This window comes from Cucurbita maxima, unplaced genomic scaffold, assembly GCF_002738345.1.
Source record: "Cucurbita maxima cultivar Rimu unplaced genomic scaffold, Cmax_1.0 Cma_Scf00010, whole genome shotgun sequence".
NCBI lineage: Eukaryota > Viridiplantae > Streptophyta > Magnoliopsida > Cucurbitales > Cucurbitaceae > Cucurbita > Cucurbita maxima.
Window position 1 is genome coordinate 5,852,858 of NW_019272026.1, and position 18,935 is coordinate 5,871,792.

At 36.2% G+C, this 18,935-nt stretch overlaps 3 protein-coding genes across 5 annotated transcripts; 1 reads left to right on the forward strand and 2 right to left on the reverse strand.

Moving 5' to 3' along the window:
• Positions 1-1,397: 1,397 nt before the first annotated feature.
• On the reverse strand, positions 1,398-5,712 carry LOC111485605 (LRR receptor-like serine/threonine-protein kinase). Its single transcript, XM_023132561.1, has 2 exons — positions 2,469-5,712; positions 1,398-2,035 (listed from the first exon to the last, which is right to left on the reverse strand). Exons 1-2 carry the CDS (start codon positions 5,341-5,343, stop codon positions 1,509-1,511), a joined length of 3,402 nt encoding a protein of 1,133 aa, XP_022988329.1. The 5' UTR covers positions 5,344-5,712; the 3' UTR covers positions 1,398-1,508.
• A 3,415-nt stretch (positions 5,713-9,127) lies between these two features.
• Positions 9,128-11,516, forward strand: LOC111485654 (probable kinetochore protein SPC25). 2 transcript variants are annotated; one of them, XM_023132633.1, is made up of 8 exons: positions 9,128-9,381; positions 9,631-9,696; positions 9,823-9,969; positions 10,063-10,179; positions 10,274-10,363; positions 10,434-10,556; positions 10,729-10,958; positions 11,134-11,516. In XM_023132633.1, exons 1-8 carry the CDS (start codon positions 9,210-9,212, stop codon positions 11,143-11,145), a joined length of 957 nt encoding a protein of 318 aa, XP_022988401.1. In that variant the 5' UTR covers positions 9,128-9,209; the 3' UTR covers positions 11,146-11,516. The 2 variants fall into 2 exon arrangements, with proteins under 2 accessions (XP_022988401.1, XP_022988402.1); XM_023132634.1 differs by having other exon boundaries at positions 10,066-10,179.
• Positions 11,517-11,638: 122 nt separating this feature from the next.
• Positions 11,639-14,861, reverse strand: LOC111485650 (short-chain dehydrogenase TIC 32, chloroplastic-like). Of its 2 annotated transcripts, none has more exons than XM_023132628.1 (8): positions 14,648-14,861; positions 14,063-14,282; positions 13,901-13,980; positions 12,854-13,007; positions 12,605-12,683; positions 12,330-12,417; positions 12,159-12,205; positions 11,639-12,043 (listed from the first exon to the last, which is right to left on the reverse strand). In XM_023132628.1, the coding sequence occupies exons 1-8, from the start codon at positions 14,823-14,825 to the stop codon at positions 11,861-11,863; spliced, it is 1,029 nt and encodes a 342-aa protein (XP_022988396.1). In that variant the 5' UTR covers positions 14,826-14,861; the 3' UTR covers positions 11,639-11,860. The 2 variants fall into 2 exon arrangements, with proteins under 2 accessions (XP_022988396.1, XP_022988395.1); XM_023132627.1 differs by having other exon boundaries at positions 14,063-14,294; positions 14,648-14,860.
• Between the last annotated feature and the right edge of the window lie 4,074 nt (positions 14,862-18,935).

Consider the following 18,935-nt stretch of genomic DNA (forward strand, 5'->3'; position numbering starts at 1 on the left):
CACACTGCTTAGGATGGGACATCTGCACCGATTAATATAACATCTCAAGCCCTGACAAGTCATCTCGGCTTCAAAGTTTTCAAAGCATGTCTGCATGAAATATGTCAGCGTGCTTGCAAATATAACATTACAGAAAATATTGAGAAGGTGCTTCTAAAAGAACTCTCTTCTTTTGAAAACTTTTCACTGAGTTTGTAAAGTGTATTGTTCCTACACTCAAATAACTTCATACTGTTCATCTCTCTGACTCTAACCATTGCTGCTTAGCTAACTGCAGACCACTCACCCATTTCCTCCTTTCAGCTGATAAGGCCAAAGCTGAAAATAGAAACACAACTGAAGAAACTATAATCTAATCTAAATTTAGGGTCTTCAAGAAACACTGCACTTCTTTCATGGAAAAACCAGAACTCTTCAGTGACAAGCTTAGTATTAAAGGTCCTCGTGAAATGGGAAGCCATGTTCATCCACTGTGGCTGCCTCAAGCCTTTGTAATAACCAAACTCTTCTAATCGCCATGTTTATAGAGGTTTTCACACCCATCATTAGTGGATATCTACTAGCGGTGGACTTGAGCTATTGCAAATGGTATTAGAGCCAGACACTGAGCGGTGTGCCAGCAAGAATATTCCTTATAAGAGTGTGGAAACTTCTTCCTAGTAGACGCGTTTTAAAAATCGTGAAGTTGACGACGATTCACAACGAGCCAAAGTAGATAATATTTGTTGGCGGTAGGCTTGGACTGTTACGTTCGCACGTTTAGATTTAAAAATTTTCAATTCAACCCAGGTATATGTTATTACTTCTTCATTACTTATGTTGTGTGTTTTATTCATAAGATGAATATTAGGATCTTCAAAGGGAGAGAAAGGAATGTCGACAAAGTCTCGAAGATAAGAGACCACGCATTTTGTTTTTATAGTTCAATAAAATATGATCGGAGAGATTCAAATCTTTAAGTTATTGATCACTCGACTCGAGCTTAGTCGAGCTTAGAAGGAAGGGATGAAGGAGAAGAATGTACATCAAATAACCCAATCATTGGCCATTTCCGAGTGGTTTAGTACCACACATTTTCCCTTTCACATTTTATTATTCCCTTTCACACTCACTCCACAGTTCACAGGCACAGATCAATCAAGAACCTTCCAACGTGCACACGCCCACTCACCTTTCACTTCGCCCCTTTTCCAAAACGACGCAACTTTAATCGATTATTCACTTATAATTCCACCCACGCCCAACTAAACTGAATATATATATTTTTTTTTTCTCCAATTAACCTTGAATTATATTATTTGTAAGAAACCAAATGGCCTTTGTTAATTCACATTTGTAAGAGATCAATAATAATGAATTTATAAATATATATAATATTTTATTTTCCTTTTCTGTCCCCGTTCAAGAAGGGGTCTAAAAGCTAAATCCTTTACAATACCCTATCTACTTATCCCAAAGATACATTAATCTTAATCTTAATTTTTCTTAATAATAAATTATAGCATATATCATTGTTCACGCGGCGTATACGTGCTTGATGAGGACAATGACACATAAGAGCAACGTGACGACTCCTGAAGAGGCAACGTGAAAAGCAAATGACTCGCATGAGTTGTAGAAGAGGAGGATGAAAATGACGTTGTTTCCAAACTTGTTGCATTGCTATTGTTTCGTGGCGGCTTGTCAATGGCCTCTGCTACGTTTGCCAAGTGATCTTGTTGGATCTCCCGTAAAAGAGCTGCCACGTCTTTCATTGTTGGTCTTTCTTCAGAACGGTCGCTAGTGCAGAGTAGGGAAATTCCTAATGTTTGGAGGATCTCTTGAATTTGCGGGTCGGGTCGACCTTGGAGTTCGGGATCCATGATCAAAATTGGATCTTTCTTCTTCTTTAAATGATCTCTCACCCATTGAATCACGTGTTGACCCTCTGCAAATGATGAGTCTGCAGGTTTTTTACCCGTAATTAACTCCAACAAAACGACGCCGTAGCTATACACATCACTCTTTTCTGTGATCCTTAACATGCATCCATACTCTGGGGAAAAAATTATAATATTAAACAAACAAATTTAAAATAAATAAAAAATCACTTTTCTAATTACTTTTTAAAAATCTAACTAAATTCTAAAATTGAAAAGTGCAAATTTCCAAAGGAAATGACATGAAAATCTTTGCAACCTCTCACTGGTCACAATCATCCTGCCCCATTTTATTCTTATCCTCCAATTTACACCCATTCTTATCCTCCTACTGTCTATATTAAATTTATTTTTTTATATAAAAAAAATACGTACACAAATTACGATTATAAGAAATATGAACGGAAAATTAAAATTTTAAAGCCACCAAACTTGTAATTAAGTATTTAAAAAATAAATAAATTATAAGATGGAAAAAAAGATAAATTATCAAAATATACCATAGTAATTTTTGTTCATTATTATTGTAATAATTAGTTTAGACCTTACCGGGTGCAAAGTAGCCGTAAGAACCGGCGAACTGGGGGTTCGCGGAAGACGAACCGCTTGGACCATCTTCAACCAAGCGGGCGAGCCCAAAGTCCGCCAAACACGCCTCGTAGCGATCCCCCAACAGAATGTTGTGAGCCTTAACGTCCCGGTGCAATATTGCCGGCACGCAGTCGTGGTGCAAATAAGCCAAACCCTCCGCCACTCCCAATGCTATCTTGAATCTACTCTCCCAGTCCAACCCCACGCGCCCATTTCCCTCGTGTAGCAACTCGCCCAAATTCCCGTTCGGCAAGTAGTCGTAGAACAGCAACTTCGTCCTCCGATTCGCCCCCCACCCTAGCAATCGGACGATGTTCCGATGCCGGATTCTCGCCAGTGTTGCGATTTCGGATGAAAACGCCGCCGCCGAGAACTTATCTGATGATCGGAATCGCTTCACGGCGATTATTAGACCTGATGAGATGCAGACTCTGTACACCACGCCGGTCTTGCCGCGGCCGATTACGTTGGCCGGCGTTAAGCACTTGATTACGTCTGAGATTGAAAGATCAAGCTTCTGGTATAATGTCACTTCCCAGCCTGAGCCAAGCTCCAGGTCGCTATCAAAGGCGGCGTCTGAATCTTCACCGCGGGACCCATTGAAGCATCCTTGACACGAATGTCTATCTTTGAGAATGATATATACTGCCGCTAGTAGCAGTGCGCACGCCGTGCACAGTAACACCACCATGGCCACTCGAGCCGCTAGCGTGTGGTGACCGCCGCCTGTGTGGTTATCGGCGTAACATTTTTCGCCGGCGAAACACAAGTCCGGATTCCCCGAGAGGACGCTTAAAGGAAGCAGCGTGAAGAATGACGTCTCTGGCACACGTCCTGAGAAATTGTTGTGTGATACATTGAGGACTACGAGATTTTTCAGGTCTGCGAGAATGTGGAGGTCGCCTGAGAGTTGGTTGTAAGAGAGGTCCAATGACCCTAGCTTGTCTAAATTTGCAAACTCCGGGGGAATCTCGCCGGTCAGATGGTTTACGCTCAGATTGAGACCAATTTCTAGTGAAGGAATCTTCCCTAAGCTCGGAGGAACATTTCCAGAGAGCTGATTGCAACTTAAATCCAGTAACTGAAGTTTCAAGCAGGAACCGATTTCAGTCGGTACAGGCCCCGAGAAGTGGTTGTTTGAGAGAATTAGTTTCGTGAGCGAGTTGAAAGCTCCAAAACTCGGATTCGGCATCCCTTCGATTTGATTATTTGAGAGATCAACGTACTGGAGCGAAGAAAGCTGGTTGAATTCTTCTGGAAGAAATTTTGTTATAGAGTTGGAATGCAAATCGAGGAATGTCAAATTTCGACAGCCGGAGATCTCCGGAGGCAACGCTCCAGTGAGGCGATTGTTTCCAAGGTCTAGGAAAATCAAGCTCTTCAAATTCCCAATCTCCGGCGGAATTTCTCCTGTGAGCTTGTTGTCATTCGCTCGTAACCGAAACAGAGACGAACAGTTACCAATCGCCGGCGGTATCACACCAGACAGGTTGTTGGAGAGGAGCAGAAGCTTGGAAAGCTTTTTCAACTCGAAAACTCCAGTCGGAATCGAACCTGTCAAGGCGTTCAATGATAAATCCAAAGCCTCGAGGTTACCACAATTGGAAATGGTGGGTGGAATACTTCCCTCGAGCTTGTTTTGCCACAAGAACAGCAATGTCAGATTGGTGAGATTTCCCAATTCAGAGGGGATCGTACCAGTGAGCTGGTTATTATCAAGCTCGATATGAGTGATTCTCGAACAGCTTCCGATCTCCTTAGGAATCTCACCGGATAATTGATTTGAACTCAGTTGCAATTCTTGGAGCAATGTCAAGTTCCCAAACGTTGAAGGAATGCTTCCTGTCAAGGAATTAATTGAAATGTCGATGACCAATAATTGGCTACACTTACTTAGCTCCACCGGTATAACGCCGACCAAATTGTTCTGCCATACTAGCAAACTCTGGAGATTTTGTAACCTTCCTAACGTGCTTGGGATCGAGCCGGAGAGCGAGTTCTCATAGAGATAAACGTTTTGGAGCTCAGTGCAGTCGCCAAGTTCATGAGGAATCTGGCCGGAGAGTAGCGTAGTATAGATTGCCAATGTTTGAAGCTTCTTGAGGCGGCCAAGACTGGATGGAAGGAAGCCCGAGATGCTTGTTTCAGCTAGACCAAGAATCTCCAAACTGCTGCAGTTACCAATTTCTTCCGGCACAGAACCAAGTAAGTTCTTGTTCCCTCCAGCTCTAATCACTTCAAGCTGCTTCAAATTTCCTATACTAATGGGAATTTCACCACTTAACTGATTGTCATACAGAATCAGCTCCTTCAAGTTCGTGAGATTCCCGATCCCTGCAGGTATTGATCCTTCGAGATGATTCGAATTGAGGTCAAGCTGTTCGAGATCTAGCAAGGCACATATTTCACTTGGGATTTCTCCAGTTAAGCCATTGTCACTAAGTTCCAAGGTCTGGAGCTGGGTAAGAACACCGATCTCTTTAGGAATGGAACCGGTGAGGTTCACACCAGACAAGACGAGCCTGTTCAAGGACGAGAGTGAAGAGAAATTTGAAGGAAGTTCACCAGGTAGTTCCACGTCCCTCAGTACTACTTCCACTACTTCTCTGTTTGTGTTGCAAGTGATTCCAAACCACCCACATGGAGTTTGGTTGTTAGGGTCCCAATTACGTAGAGCCGCCTGGTTTGATCCATTGAAACTCAGCTTCCAAGTGAGTAGAGCTTGACCCTGTTCGTTAATGGCGGAAGTTGGGAGAGGGAAGTGGTACAAGACTGAAAAACAGAGGTTTAGGATTAGGATAGATGAGGGGAGGGTCCATGAATTTACAGGCATTACAACTAAACTACAAACTCCAATGAGAGAAACAGAAGAGTGGGTTTGAGCCTAGGGAGTGCCAAAAACAAGAGAAGCCAAATCATGTCTTGCGGTCTACGATGTCTTAGATTAGGTCTCTCTATAAACAATTTGAAATGCCTTAAATCCTGGGATCCAAGAACAACAGCTAGGCCATGATGGTGGTGCAGGGGGAGATGGAATTCTTGGTTGGCGTTTGCTTTGCAGTTTTTTTATTCATAAAGGGGGAGAGGTGGGAGGAGGGTGGAAAACTGTATTTTAATTGAAACAACTTCGAGAAAGAGAGAAGGATAGAAACAGCTTTTCTTTTCACCAACAGTTCTTAGGCGGAATGGGATGAATTAAAGGCCAGATATCCAAAAGAACATTAGGGGTTTTTAGTGACCTGCATTTTGCTTTCAGGCCAGCCAGATGGCCTTAAACCATCGTGGCCCAACCTTATATGATAACGTTGTTTGTTGCTATTGCTAGCCCTTCCGCTGGTTTCCAAAAATCTGTATGATTATATATACCTTTTCTTCACGTTTTTAACCTTAATAAGGCTGCTTTCTTTTGGGGGTTGTTTTTTTCAATAAAGATTTAATGCAATTATGTTTCTGTGCCGTTTTTATTTTTCTCATTTTTTTTTTTTTATATATAATCTCTCTCTCTCTCTCTCTTTTTATATTAAAAAAAATATCTCTCTTTTTGGGCCTTAGTTTTCCACTAATACTGTCAAACCCCACCCTAAGTAAATATTTTGGACATTTCTTAAAACGCGTCTGTTTAGAAGAGCTTTCCACACCTTTATAAGAATGCTTCGTTATGCTTCGTTCTCTTCTATAATTGACTGACGAGGGATCTCACAAATATACAACCTCCTCAATACAAACAAAGAAATCAAACCCAACTCTTCCATTACCATTGGAAATTAAAATAAATATATATTTTTTTGGCCTAACTTTATCCTGTTTAATTAGTTTGGCAATACCATAAACAGTGATTAACAGATTTGAAGCCTGAACCATCCACATGGCATAACCCTAAATTTAAGACTTATGAACAGATCTGTGAAGGAAGGGCAGAGGTTTGGATCTAAAAATAATATATAATAGGATAAAAGATTCGAATGCCTGTGGATCTGCTGCATGACCCTGTTTTTATATTGCTTTCTTTCTTTTTTTTTTTTTTTTTTTTTTTTTTGCGACCAAATGATGAAGTGAAAATTCCCTACTGGTAGAAAATTTGAAGAAGTCATGTGATCTTCAGATTAAATAAAGAAGAGGCCAATCCAATCCATTCCAAAATTTAGAATCACAATTTGGATTTTGGGTTTTATTATGGAAGGAAGTCACTCAGTGTCTGTGGCTATCTCGTGATCATGATGTGGTTTCATGTTATTTTATTCACTGCATTTAAATTTTGTGTTTGTTTCCTTCTCCATCAAGGAGATGGTAGTGATTTTAAAATCCATTAAAGCTTGATTTAGGACAGCCTTTTTGGTGAATATAATCAAACTCATCTTTTGTATTATTCTTTACTGTCATTTCTTCATTTTTGAAAAGGGTAGCAAGGCCTTCAATTGATGTGGAATAATGTGATTAATTATGATGAGCTCAAAGGTAAAGGTTGCTGTACCTTTATTTTCTGAGTTATAAAGTCATTTGTATCTGGGAAATGCATGCATGTGTTATAGTATACTACATTTCTTTCATATCCCTATCTGAGATTTGGGTAATTCTGGTGTTAGGACAATGGTCTTGTCAATCTAATTCCTTAGCTCTACTTGCATCTATGTAAAGTAAACATGGGCTGTCTCAATAATTGTAAATTTTATGGGCGAATTTCAAATTTTTCATTATTGTTTTTGTGACACAACTAATTTCATTTGGAACCATATATCTAGAACTCTCCTGCAATTATACAAAATTAGCTAAGATTCTGCTTGCTTCCTACTCTACAAAAGTCAATTAACTCGACTTAGTAACAGTTCAAACTCATTTTTAGCAAATATTCATTTCTTTGAACTTCCGAGAAGCTCAAGCTCACCACTATCAGATATTGTCCTATTTGGGCTTTTTGTTCCTTTTGAGTTTTGAGGTTTCCACAAGCGCACCGCTAATAGATATTGTCCTATTTGTGTTTTTTGTCCTCTTTGGGCTATCTCTTTCGAACCTCCTCTCAAGGTTTTTTAAAGCACATCTTCTAGGGAGAGATTATCACATTCTTATAGCTTCGTTCTCATCTTCGACTGATGTGGAATTTTATAGGTAGATTTAAGTTAGTTTTTAAATAGACTTTTCTAGATAAGATATTATTAATACATAAAATTGTGTTCAACTTGAGAAAAGTGGGATCCGAGATATTCACTTTTGATCGGATTTTGTTTTTTTAGTTTTACAATTGTACGAAGATTACATTATCGACATTTGAAATTTAGTGTTTTTATTTATTCAAGTAGGCTCAAATTGTCAAGAACTAAAGAACTTAATAGGTTGGTATATAGAATCGTCATGTGTGTACTATTTTTAATGCACAACTTTGTCACTTTCCAATGTTTACAAAAGTACTCCTAAAGGATTTTTTTTAGCTCAATAGTTACGAAAGAGATCGCACAAACAACATTTAGGATGGTAATGGATGTCTTTTATCTATTGAGTTAGGCTTGATTTGTCTTGGACTTAAAAGGATAGATTTTGATTCGGATTTTACCCACTTTTTTATTAATTCACCCTATGAAAACTTTGATATTTAAAGAATTCATATATCATCAGTAATGATAAATTTAAGGCTACAAACGAGAAGATCAAAAAGAATATAGCATTGAAGAAGAAGAAGTGGCTTTATTAATGGCCTCCATTATATGAATGCCTTGTGGCAGCTGCTAGAAAATCAAACAGTTCACAGCATAAATGACCTTTTTCTTTTTCCCTTTCTGCGTGGATGTCCCATTTTAGCTCCACAACATACCCTATATATCGGGAAAATGTCCCTTGCTAGGTTGATGTGGGAGGCTTTATTACTCTTCCCACCTACCATTATTTTGTCACATAATTAAATGCTTCTTTCAAATGATCATTCCATTCTCTTTACACTGCTTTTGAGCATTTTTTTTAAAGATGAATTTGGTTTTGAGTACGTACTTTTTCTTCTTTCCGCTCTCAAATGGAGCGTTTTTTTTTTATATTATTATTGTTGGTCTTTGAATGGGCGAGTCAAGCCAAGAGCCAATCTACTAACTTCATTAACCACATTTTAAAGCTTAGGGTTTAAGAATCGCATCGTGCAAATGTAAATTTCTTGTCACATAGAAGTGCCAAAAAAAGATTAAACTAAATCAAGGCTCTTAGTCATAGATCTCATATCCAAATCGGTCATTATCTCTTGAAACAACGTTGGATGCAAGATAGGTAAAGAGATTATTTAAGTGGGTTACTGAGTAGCGGTTAAAAAGAGAAATGAATTCTACATCTATCCATTTTTTTTTTTACCTTTTTACCATTTAACTCAGTTTAACTCGTGTATCTAGTAAAGATTTTTAGCCTTGTGTGGCCATGATTTGAGGAGCGGATCCGTGTAGGGTCACTCTCAAGTTCCATTAGGCTTTAAATCTCGACTACTACTCAGTAAATGGGTCTTGAGAGACCCTAGTTGGGCTGTTTGGGCTCAGAAAATGAAAATGGGCCAGATACAATTTGGGCTCAAAATCGGTGTTGCCTTGTGGGCCACCGACGGCCCAACGTGACTCATTACCAACCGTCGTCGTCGTCGTCGTCGTCCGTCGTGTTCTCCAGGAAAGAATTTGAACTTTGAAGCAAATTTGGCGGGCGAACGAGTGTCAAGCAACTTCTTTGCTCTGTAAAAGAATGGAGAACAAGGCTGAAGATTCTGTTTGTGAGAGGATGGAGTCACTTCGAATTGTTCGTGAAAAGGAAATTGCAGTTCAGCAGCAAAAAATGCAGTCCTTCGCGGATTCATTTCGAAAATCTCTGGAATCGATCACTGCACGGTCCCGAGAAAATGCCCGAATAATCCAAGGTGAGCCATCTATTCTCTTCAAATTATTCGGGAAAGAAGTGGATGCGATCCCGTTATATAGTGGCGAGTTCAATGATGTAATCGGTACTAGAATTGTTTGTGAAGTCGCCAATAGGGTTTTGAGATTGGTAGCGTATAAGACTCAAAAATGAATTTAATTCTAGGGGACTGAGTAGGTTTAGGTTCAGGAGTGGCCAAGTTTACTTCGAAATTTCTTGTTTCATCTTTGATTGATTTTTGAATTTTCAGGAAAACTGGGGGAACTAAAAGCGAGGCTGAGGAAGGCGGAAGATGAACTGGCTAAAGCTCTTGCAGGTATGAGCTATGATTATGCTAATTTCCTCTAACGCTGCATGAGTAGAATACACTATTTCGTTGAATCGACTGAGGCTGCATGCTAATTATAAGGCTTATTTCCATTATAATTGCGTGTTTTTGTAGTCAAGACTCGTAAAGAGGCTAAACGCCTCGCACTCACGGACTCCCTTGCAACTTCAAAATCTAGAATTGAAGAGCTCAGAAACAATTTGCAAGACTGCAAAGCAAGGAGGGATGAATATTCAACAACTATATCTCGGCAATCCTTAGGTAAACTTAATTTCTTTACGAGTGCTCACTCTTAAATCTGTTTTTGGTAGCCCTTAAAAACTGATTACATCTCTTTCTTTCCAATGCCATCAGAAGCTTTATCTCCATATGAACACAAGCAACCCCAAGAGAGTGATTGTAGAAATGAAATTCAAGAGGCTATTTCTTGGTACAATAGAGTTCTTGATTTCCATATTGAAGGAGGGCATGGTATGATAATTTGAGTTAGTTGTTTTTTAATAACCTTTATATTTTTTGTGAATTCTTGAGATTAATTTCTCGACAACTTCTCTCGGGTTTTCAGGGGTAAAGTTCTCTTTCAAGAAAATCAATGTAGACGATCCTGATAAAGAATATTCTTTTACCATCCGTCATGCAAATGATACTTATACGTGTAAGTTATGTGCACTTAATGTATGTTGATTTTTCATATTCTTGATCTTCTGACAACCTTACTTTTTCAGTGTTAGATTGTAACCCATCCTTGCAAGGTATTGAAGAGTTGATACATGAATTAAATAATACAAATGGGTTATTCAAGTTTGTCAGGATCATAAGACGGAGGTTCCAGGAGGCTGCTGCAGAAGGTGTGCGCTGAATTTTGAACTTTTTGCTTGGAAGTGTGTTATTCACTGCACAAAAAACTCATTGGTACTTAATAGACATACTACCTGAAGCACCATGTTTTGTGCTTCTTGCAGTTTGTTAGATTGAACTTGTTCTGCATTAATAGTTTGTTATATTTTTGTTATTCAACAGGAGTTGGGGCCCAAGCATTGTCTCTGCATCAAGGCTCGACGATAATCTCCATGTCAGCTCCAGGTTTGACATCGTCATCGGACAGAAGTGAATCTTCAACCGAAGAAATCGATAACCAGGTTCAACTCGAGGAAACTAACAAACCTTCTAAGAAAACTTCATCCGGAAAGAAACCAGCTATCCAATCCCTTGGATCTGCATTTTCTCTGCGTCGAACTCCTCGTTTCAAGGTATATTCAATTTAATGTTTGGTGTCGGGTGCTTGTGATTTAAGATTCTCTGGTATATGATATTAAGAGAATACTGCAACACATCTATGCATTACAAGTTCAATTTTTTGTTTTATGCGAATTTCAAAATGTTATGCAAGAGAGAATTTGTAATGAAATGAATCACGTATGGCAGGTCAAGAAATAAGGCTCGATTGATGATCTTAACCTTTTGCTTCCATGACATAAAAGTATTATGGGGTCCTGATTTCAACTTTTGCCAGAACTTCTCTGACTACTGTGAAAGCTCCATATCTGAAAATTAAAGTTGAAGGAAGAGTAATCACATGACCTGTTGTATGTTTTCTGTATCTAATTTGTTTTTATGTGCATTATTTTACACGATGTTATGATTTGATGTAATGCGTAGGGTGATTTTCCCGTAAGTACCGAATGCTAGTACTTTGTATCCATCTGATCCACGTGCGACTTTTCATGATCATCGAACTTAAATGTAAGATTGTGCATTGGATAATTAAATAATTATGAAAGCTTAAAGGTGCTAGGTCACTTCTCTAAGGACTCGAGTTGGTTTTAAGGATTTGATTCATGTTTTCTGTTTTCTGTTAGTAGGTTGTCTTTCATAACTTCTTTTTCAATCGTTTTCTGCTTAGTTGCTCTTATTGCAGAGACGTTCCTTGTAAGAAAGAAAAATATTTTACACTCGCTATTGATATTATTGCACTTTACTGTGAGTTGAGTAATACATTATTTGAACAGGGCTGAAGGGGGAGGACTTTCTAGCCCCTGTATCTTTCAGGTATTCCTTAAATTAATTTTCTGTCTATAAAACTGTGAAATGACAAGCCTATGTACATCTCGTCTAACCTGGATTTTTTTTACAAATGTTGAATAATATTTGATTAAGTGGAAAGTTTGCTTAGTTGTTTATTGATCAAGTTGCGAGTTCGAGTCCAAAGCTTTTGTGCTTCTATCTCATCATTGGCCAGGGATGAGCAGTTTGTCTCGTTACAATCTGCGTAAAATTTTCCACTCTTTCCTTCTGTTTGCGAACTCAGTGCTACATAGCATGTTGTTGATGCTCCCTGCATAGCCATTTATGTATTTTGTGAGTTAAATCAATCATGAATGGTGTTTTTTTTGTTTTATTCTTTTTGTGGGGAAGAGGGGAGTAGATTTATTGCTTCTGCTTAATCACACCTGACTTGTAGTTTTTAGCAACTTTGATGCCATAAAAAACAAAGAATCTGCACAGAAAAGTTTGAGAAGTCAGGTTCTGTTCTGCTTGTGTTGAAGGATGAACTTTACATGATTCATATGCATAAGAACTGAGTAACAGCGAAGTTGCAGGTAGTAATATATGGTCCATACCTGTGATAAAGCCCTTGTGAGCTCTTATGATAGCAGTTTTTACAATTCCTGGATGTACTGCATTTATGGTCACTCTGGCATTTCTTCCCTGCCATCCCACAAACAAAGAACTCGGGTGAGTCATTCAAACCTTTTCCATTTCTCATTTGAACTGTTAGCTAGGTAGCAGGCAGGGTATTTGAAGAACTTGAAGGAGATTGATACTTTTAGGAATAATATTGTTGAGAGCTCTTCTATTTAAGAGAAGAATGCCGAATGCTACTAGAAAAACCTACCTGAAGCTGTCTTGACACTTCCTTGGCATGCAAAATATTGGCCAGTTTTGACTGTGCATATGCACGAGTCCCATTGTAACTGCAAATAAAACACAATACATAAATTGTCAGGAATTACGACATTTATAATGGTACGATATTGTTCACTTTGAGCATAAATTCATAATTAATATTTTATTTTCTCAAAAGTACTCAAAATATACTTAATTATAAAAAGGTGGGAAATGAGGTCTGTAAATGTTGCCGTACTTGTTTGGGTTGAGCATTTGGCCAAAGCTTAAACCATCTTTCTTCACCCAGCCATGCACCACCGAAGAGACGTTGATAATCCTTCCTTCAATGCCCGTCTGGGCCGCTGTTTCTATCATTTTCTCTAACAGGGTCTCCGTCAGAAAATAATGTCCTGCCAGCAAAAAGAAAAACTATAATTAAATAATGATAAATTAACATTCTCTGTGATACTTGTAGAAGTTCAAGAATTTGAATCCTATCATTTCTTTTTTCATTTTGCGTTAATAAACATTTCACATTCACGTGGGGAAGATGCTTTCCAAAAAGTTTGAAGCATCTACCAAGCTTGTTAAAAGTTGTCGATCTCATTTATGATTATAAAGTTTTTACAGAAAATAATTTCGTTGAATTATAATTTCAAGTTTATGTGTATTTGGTCTATAAATTTTTTTAAAAATAGTCTAATATGTCTTTAAATTTTAAAATTTTCATTATATATCTTTAAATTTTAAAAAATTCATTGATGAAATAGAAAATATAATTTAACCTAAAATTTCATTTAAAGTGCAGAAACCCATGGAGACCAAGGGAGACGGGTGGAGCGGGTTGGTGGATCGGGTGGGCAGGTGGAGGGGGCCCCGGGTTGCACTTGTCTCTACATTCGTTTGTGTTTGGTGCATATTTTCTCAAGTCGGGCCCCACCGCCAGATACGCCACCATACATTGTTGCCCTCCTAAATATATCGTTTTACACCTGGTCGGTTTGTCTTCTTCCTTTTTTTTCTCCCCTCCTCCGGCGAGAAAAAAAAAAAAAGAAAAAAGGGTAATTTCAATGGACTTAATTAACCCTAATTCATCACTTGTAAGTGGTATTATCACTTTGTAAATATTTGTCAAACTGACATGATTAACTAATTCTAATTAATCTTGATATATTTCAAATTAATTAGACTATGTTCATATTCACACAAAAAAAGTAACAAAAAATAACATTTTAGATTATGTTAAAAGAAAAAAAAATATATATATATATATATAAACATAGATGAAGATTTAGTAGAATACCCAAATAATTTGTAGCAAATGTCAACTCAACTTTGTCTTCAGAGAACTCCAAATTCTTAGAGAAGACTCCTGCATTATTTCTGCATATAAAAATTAATTTTCTTTTTTTAAATTGAAAATATAAATTTATAAAGAGATGAAAAATGGAGAGAGAAGAATTACATGAGAATGTTGAGTGGGAGTCGAAGAGCAAGAAAGTGATTACAGAAGCTTTGGACAGAAGCCAAGGAGCTGAGATCAATCTCGCACACAATAATCTCAGCCTCAGGGCTCTCCCTTTGAATTGCTTCTTTCACTTGGGCTGCCTTTTTCATGTCTCTTGCAGGCATCACTATTCTCACTCCTCTCTTTGCCAACACTCTTGCTGTTTCCGCTCCAATCCCTGAAGTTGCTCCTTTTCAAAATCAAATAAAAATACAAACACTTTTATTTATAATTTGGATATTCTTTTGATGTGTGGTCCACAAAGCTGCTATGAGTATTGATCCAAAATACAATCTCAAAACAGACAAAACCATATCTCTGCCATTTGGTATGAGAGCCTCAAATCAACAACAAAGTCCCCCATGCACGAATTAATCACAACATAATATATTAATTTTGGGCTCCAAACTTCAAGAATTAGATGAAATTATCAAAGTTCAAAGGTCTGAAAGGCGTTATTATTAGCCTTTCATGGAAACATGTATATATATATATATATATATATAATTAGAAGAGATTATGATTGAAATTGATGAAGATTACCGGTGATAATGGCAGTGAGTTGAGAAGTGGAAGAGAAAGAGGAACATTGAGTGACTTGTTCAGCGGTGGATTTGGAGCCATAGCCGCTGGGGCCGGCGATTCCTGCCAAGTATCTTAGAGTATCCTTCATCAGTTTTCCCAAACTGAGAATTATGGAAACTGAAAACACCATTTTCATTTTTTAAAACCCCAAAAATGGCTGACGACGCTCGCTGCCCGTGCTGCCCTCTCATTAATAATATTTTAAATCACAGCAAAAAGGAAAAAAAAAAAGAAGGGGAATTTTCAGGTAGCTTGATGACCACCCTATCAAGGTGGGTTGCCCACAACTGTCCACTGGATGGTGTGCATGTCAGATTATCATCTTACACTGTTCCTGTCCTATGATTGGTCGAGATGAAACCCTCCAAAAAGGAAAATCTACGGCAAATGATCGACCGATTAAAAATATTGGTTAATTACCTTTATTCTGCTAATTTCATTCACTAATATTTTCAAAAACTATAATTTAGAAAATTTAATTTTATAATTTGAATAAAATTTAAGTGTTCAAGAATCTCACGTCAGTTTGAGAGGAGAATGATACGTTTCTTATAAAGGTGCTGAAGGCTCTCCCTAGCGTCTTAAAACCTTGATAGAAAGCCAAAAAGAAAAGGTTCATAAAAAAACAATATTTGCTAGTGTTATGTTTAGACTGTTACAAATAGTATAACGGTGTGCCAGCGAGGATGCTAGCCTCCAAAGAAATGATTGTGAAATTTCACATTAGTGGTAAAGAGAGCAAAACATTTCTTATAACGTTGTGAATCTTCGTAGCGATAGGCTTAAGCTCTTATAAAATAGGGAGTAAACATAAAATTCAAAAATATAAATGAAATTGTCATTAAACATTACCTAAATTGGTAACCAATGTCCATAGATGATCTATAGATTTTTTCTTTTACAATTTATATAATATTAGTAATATCAATAGAAAAAAATGCAATTTAAAATGTATTTGAGCTGTTTTCAAATATATCTCAGCTGTTTTATGCATTACATTATTTGAATAAACAAACATTGATTAAAAAGAAAGATTTATGGTTATTTCAAATTTAGTAATGATTTAAGAAGACAAATGATTCGAATAATCTTAATTAGGGTGATGATAGAGGAGGAATTAATGTGAATTTGTAATGAAGAGATCAGCACCGTCCGTTGTTTGTCTTTATTTTTTTTTCATGATTGCTGTCTGTCTTCATTAGATGTTTTCCATATTGTGGTTTAGACTCACGAGTGGAGTGGAGTGGCCCTTCCTATCTCAAAGCAAAATAAAAATAAAAATAAATAAAAATAAAAAGTTTGATTGTTTTTCAAGTAATTTATTCCCTTTTAAACCAACCACTTTTTATTCATAATTCTTTTATATTTTCAATGAAAAATTTAAAACCCAACCAATTATAATTATAAACGTAATCAAAATAAATAATAAACTAAGTTATCTTTTACTAAAATTTTAATATTTATATAAATTAATGTTATTGATTAAGATAATTTTGTGACATAATCTAAAATTGAAAAGATCTTAACATTTCAATATTTCAACCTAATCTAAAGTGCTTACGGTGTGAAACCAAACTGATTTCCCACACGAGTGCATCTAGAAACCTACTAATCACTAAATATTATTACAAATTATTAAATATTTTTGGAAGAAAATAAATAAAGAAAGAAAATGGAAAAAAAATTAAATATAATATTGACATGAGATTTGATCAGGTCATGAGTAAAAAGGTGGCATTATAATACATTAGCATTGGAGACAAGAATGCTTTTGCTGCATGCGACTTTTGTTCCCTTAAAATTAAAAAAAAAAAATAATAATAATAAAATAAATATTTAAGGGGAAATAAATAAATAAATTTAAAAAAAAAAAAAAAAAAAAGGGGTCAATTTGCTCATCCTTATATGCTTTGAGAAATGATGGCAAATGTTGCAACTTTGAGAGACCAAACCCTAGCACTTGAGCTTGACTACTTAACCATGGTGGTGTCAAAACTCAGATGATATGCCCATGGAATTTGGGCCCCATTTTTGTTTCCCAACTTGCTTACATTTATTCTCTCTCTTCCTCATCTCTTTCTATATTACCAAAAATATTCCAAATATTTATCTCGTGAATTAACTTAGGAACAACGCTAATTCGGAATGTATGTGGGTAAAATTTTTCAGGCCAATTTAAGTTGGTGACTCGAGCCACTCAAATAGAATTCATAACTTAACTCAACCCTCTCGTTTTGTGAAATATTCTTAATTTTCATAATAATAAGTATGGTTGAGTTGTAACCCTACTTTTAAATTGGTCGGGTTCACTTAACACATCTGAATTTTAAAAAATTCAAATTCACCCAACCCAAATAAAAAAAAAAAATCTAATTCAACCCAATTTTTACCGTTTAGATTGTGTAGTTTAAGTTGTCAGATTTTCGAGTCATTTGTATACATTCAGTGATATTATATTTGTCTTCAAGTAGATTGATGGCCAACTCAACGCTCGACTTTATTTTTATTTTATTTTATTTTTTTAATACAAATATATTGTTGAAAGAACCTTCTTCCACAACTGTTTGTCTAGTGAGGTGTTACAATATGATCTGGATGCATGTGGAATATTGTTTTGTTTGGCTCCAACTAAGTTGGTGCTTTTCTTTCCCCATAATTTGGTGCCATGCGCACAAAAAAATGTGCAAAAAGTAAATGGATTTAATTGATTTTGGGGAAACCCACTTTGTATATTTTGGGGTTTGGTAGACATAAAAATGTACATGCATTAATTCATTAATTCATATGTATATGCTTCTTGGATACAAAAGCTGACCATTTCTCATCATCACATTTTCAAATTTTTTTTAAATAAATCTTGTGTGTACCTCAAGTTTGTCTTATATTATTTCCTTCCAAATTTTTGGTTCCTCCAACCCAACGCTCGTGGATTTGAACATATATCTTTCGAGTAGTGAAGGGGCCTATTCTTACTCTACAAAGATAACATACACTCTCAACGCCTAGGCGCCACTCTCTTTCTAAACTATCCATATAGAGTGGAACCTAAACAAAAATGATAAAAGATTATGTGGTTTTAATTAACATTTTTAATTTTAAACTGTGATAATCATTCTAACTTAGAAATAAATTGGATTTTGGACCTACAATAATGAAATAATGTCTGTTGACATTGTATCTTAAGAGTGTCAGTTGGTAATGACAGTTATAATTATCCAAAATTACCTCAAAATAATGAAAAAAAAATTAATTTTTGGATTTATTAATTATTTTTGGAGTTTTAATGACATCCAATCCATAATGAATGATGGCTTCAAATGGTGTGCACAGAAGAAAGGTTTCACATAATTATCCAAGTACTTCCACTTAATTATGCAACATAATATCACTTTATTACTTCATTATCTACATAATTTCTGGTCTTCATAAACACAATCCTTTTTTTTTGGTCAATGAAAACAGTATTTTTTTTTAAAAAAAAAGTTGAAAATAGTTCATAGCATCATTTCCTAAACACTACTCAGCCTTCTTCTTCCTCTACCTTTTACTTTCTCTTCTTAGAGATAATTATAAGTTAAACTAATGTGGTTGCCCTAATCATAATACTTCTAAGGACAATTCTTTTAAACGCTTATGAATCTTCAAATCTCATATTCTTTCTATCGATTATTTTTTACATACTTTAAATTAATTACTCGTTTCAAGTCCCGTTTGATCGTGATTATCTAATTTTTTTCAATTTTTTAAAATTAAGCTTAATTATATCTCCCATGTTTCTTATGAATTCAAATGTTATTTAGAGAAAGATGAAGATAGATGGTAAAATAAATAAGAAGATTTTATGTTTTATTTTTTATTGATTTAAAAATTGCATTAATGTTTGAATTTAAGAAAATGGTTATGATTTTAAATAAAAATTTAATCTATAATTTTTTTGAGTAATTGGAGGGGGAAAGGGTGAACTACGAGAAACATGTAGACAAAAACCAATCCCACCATTCTCTCTGCCTTGTCTTCCCTTTCTTGACGTTTGACAAAATTTCTAAACACTTTTAAGACTTAATCATCTTCACCTCTTTCTTCGTACACACACCAACTCGGTTTGCTTCGAGGAGAATTTTGCAATGCCACCAATCGGGTGAGGACGGTAACAGCCCAAGTCCACTGTTAGTTGAATAACCATTACATATTACCATCAGCCTCACAATTTTAAGATGTGTTACTAGAGAGAGATTTTTTTACCTAC